Source organism: Nansenia antarctica, assembly GCF_963989245.1.
Source record: "Nansenia antarctica genome assembly, chromosome: 20".
Taxonomy (NCBI): Eukaryota; Metazoa; Chordata; class Actinopteri; order Argentiniformes; family Microstomatidae; genus Nansenia; species Nansenia antarctica.
In genome coordinates this window covers 20,836,608-20,837,986 of record NC_137693.1, presented here as the reverse complement: position 1 = coordinate 20,837,986, position 1,379 = coordinate 20,836,608, and the positions used below count along the sequence as shown (strand labels likewise).

The 1,379-nt window shown below is 52.4% G+C and overlaps 1 protein-coding gene across 1 annotated transcript in view; it reads right to left on the bottom strand.

Moving 5' to 3' along the window:
• Positions 1-730: 730 nt before the first annotated feature.
• Positions 731-1,379, bottom strand: part of LOC308174970 (claudin-3-like) — a gene marked incomplete at its 3' end in the record, with an annotated part of 778 nt that continues 129 nt past the window's right edge. Inside the window, exon 1 of the mRNA XM_080550082.1 lies at positions 731-1,379. This exon is cut by the window's right edge and continues 129 nt beyond it. Coding sequence (XP_080406208.1) covers positions 731-1,379 — 649 coding nt within the window.

Here is a 1,379-nt window from a genome sequence, read left to right as displayed (position 1 = left end):
GTCCCGGCAGAACCAAATGCATGCAAAACACACACGTGCACGCATGCACACACCCAGCCATGAATGCACTCATGTGCGCACACACACACACGCACGTACGCACGCGGGCGCACACACACACACACACACACACACACACACACACACACACACACACACACACACGGAATCACAGAATCGCTTAACCAAATCTATGCAAAAAGAGAACTACTTCCTCTTTGTCTTTGTTAGCGACACACAATGCAGTATTTTCTACTGAAAGTTTCAGTGAAAGCTTTTCTCTTTCAAATATCTGAAAAACAAGAATGTTTGAAAAATCTGAAAATCTGAAAAACAAGAAAAACTAAATGTTGTCATTTCTGGCTTGCATAAAAAAGGTTGCTTTAACTGGTTTAAAAAACATATTCAGCTGAGCCAGCATCTGGATCTGCAGCTGTTGCCACATTTCACACAATAAATGTACACTATACTATAGTATAGAGCCCTCCAATATTGAAACTGAACAGACACAACTAAGAAGAAGCATTAGCAGTAACAGTAACACACATCCCTTCATCTCGGAGTCTTTCAAGAGTTTCCTCCTCCTGGTTTTCTTCACAGACAACAAACAAAAAACTAATACAAAACTGTACATCAGAGAGACCCCTCCTCTCACTATCATTCCCCCCCTCTCCTCCTCTTTTCTTCTATCCCTCACGTCAAGCCGGCGGTGGGTGAGGCAGGTGTTCTATTAGACGTAGTCCTTCCTGTCGTAGCCCCCCGCGCCCGCGCTTGTGCTGCGAGGGGCAGAGTAAGCCATGCGGGGGGCCTTGTACCTGGTTTCCCTGGGAGGGCAGGAGTTGCACAGCAAGGCTCCCCCGATCAGAAGCAGGGCTGCGGCCCCCCAGCCGATGTAGAGCGAAGCCCCCAGTTCCCTCCGCTGGGCGTTGATGAGGACGGGGTTGTAGAAGTCCCTGATGACGGTGCTGGCGGTCCAGGAGACGGGGATGAGCACCAGGATCCCGGCCAGGATGAAGAAAATCCCGGCGATGATCATCACCTTGGCCTTGGCCGACTCGTCCTCGATGCAGTTGGTGCACTTGGCCCCGACGATGGAGATCAGCACCCCCAGGACGCCCAGGAGGATGGAGATGATGGTCATGGCCCGGGCCGCCTGCAGGTCCTGAGCCAGGGCCAGCATGGAGTCGTAGACCTTGCACTGCATCTGGCCCGTGCTCTGGACCACGCAGGTCATCCACAGGCCGTCCCAGATGGTCTGGGCGGTGATGATGTTGGCCCCTATGAACGCCGTCACCCTCCACATGGGCAACGCACAGACCACAATGCTGATGATGAATCCTATGACTCCCAGGGCGATGCCCACGATCTCCAGACCCATC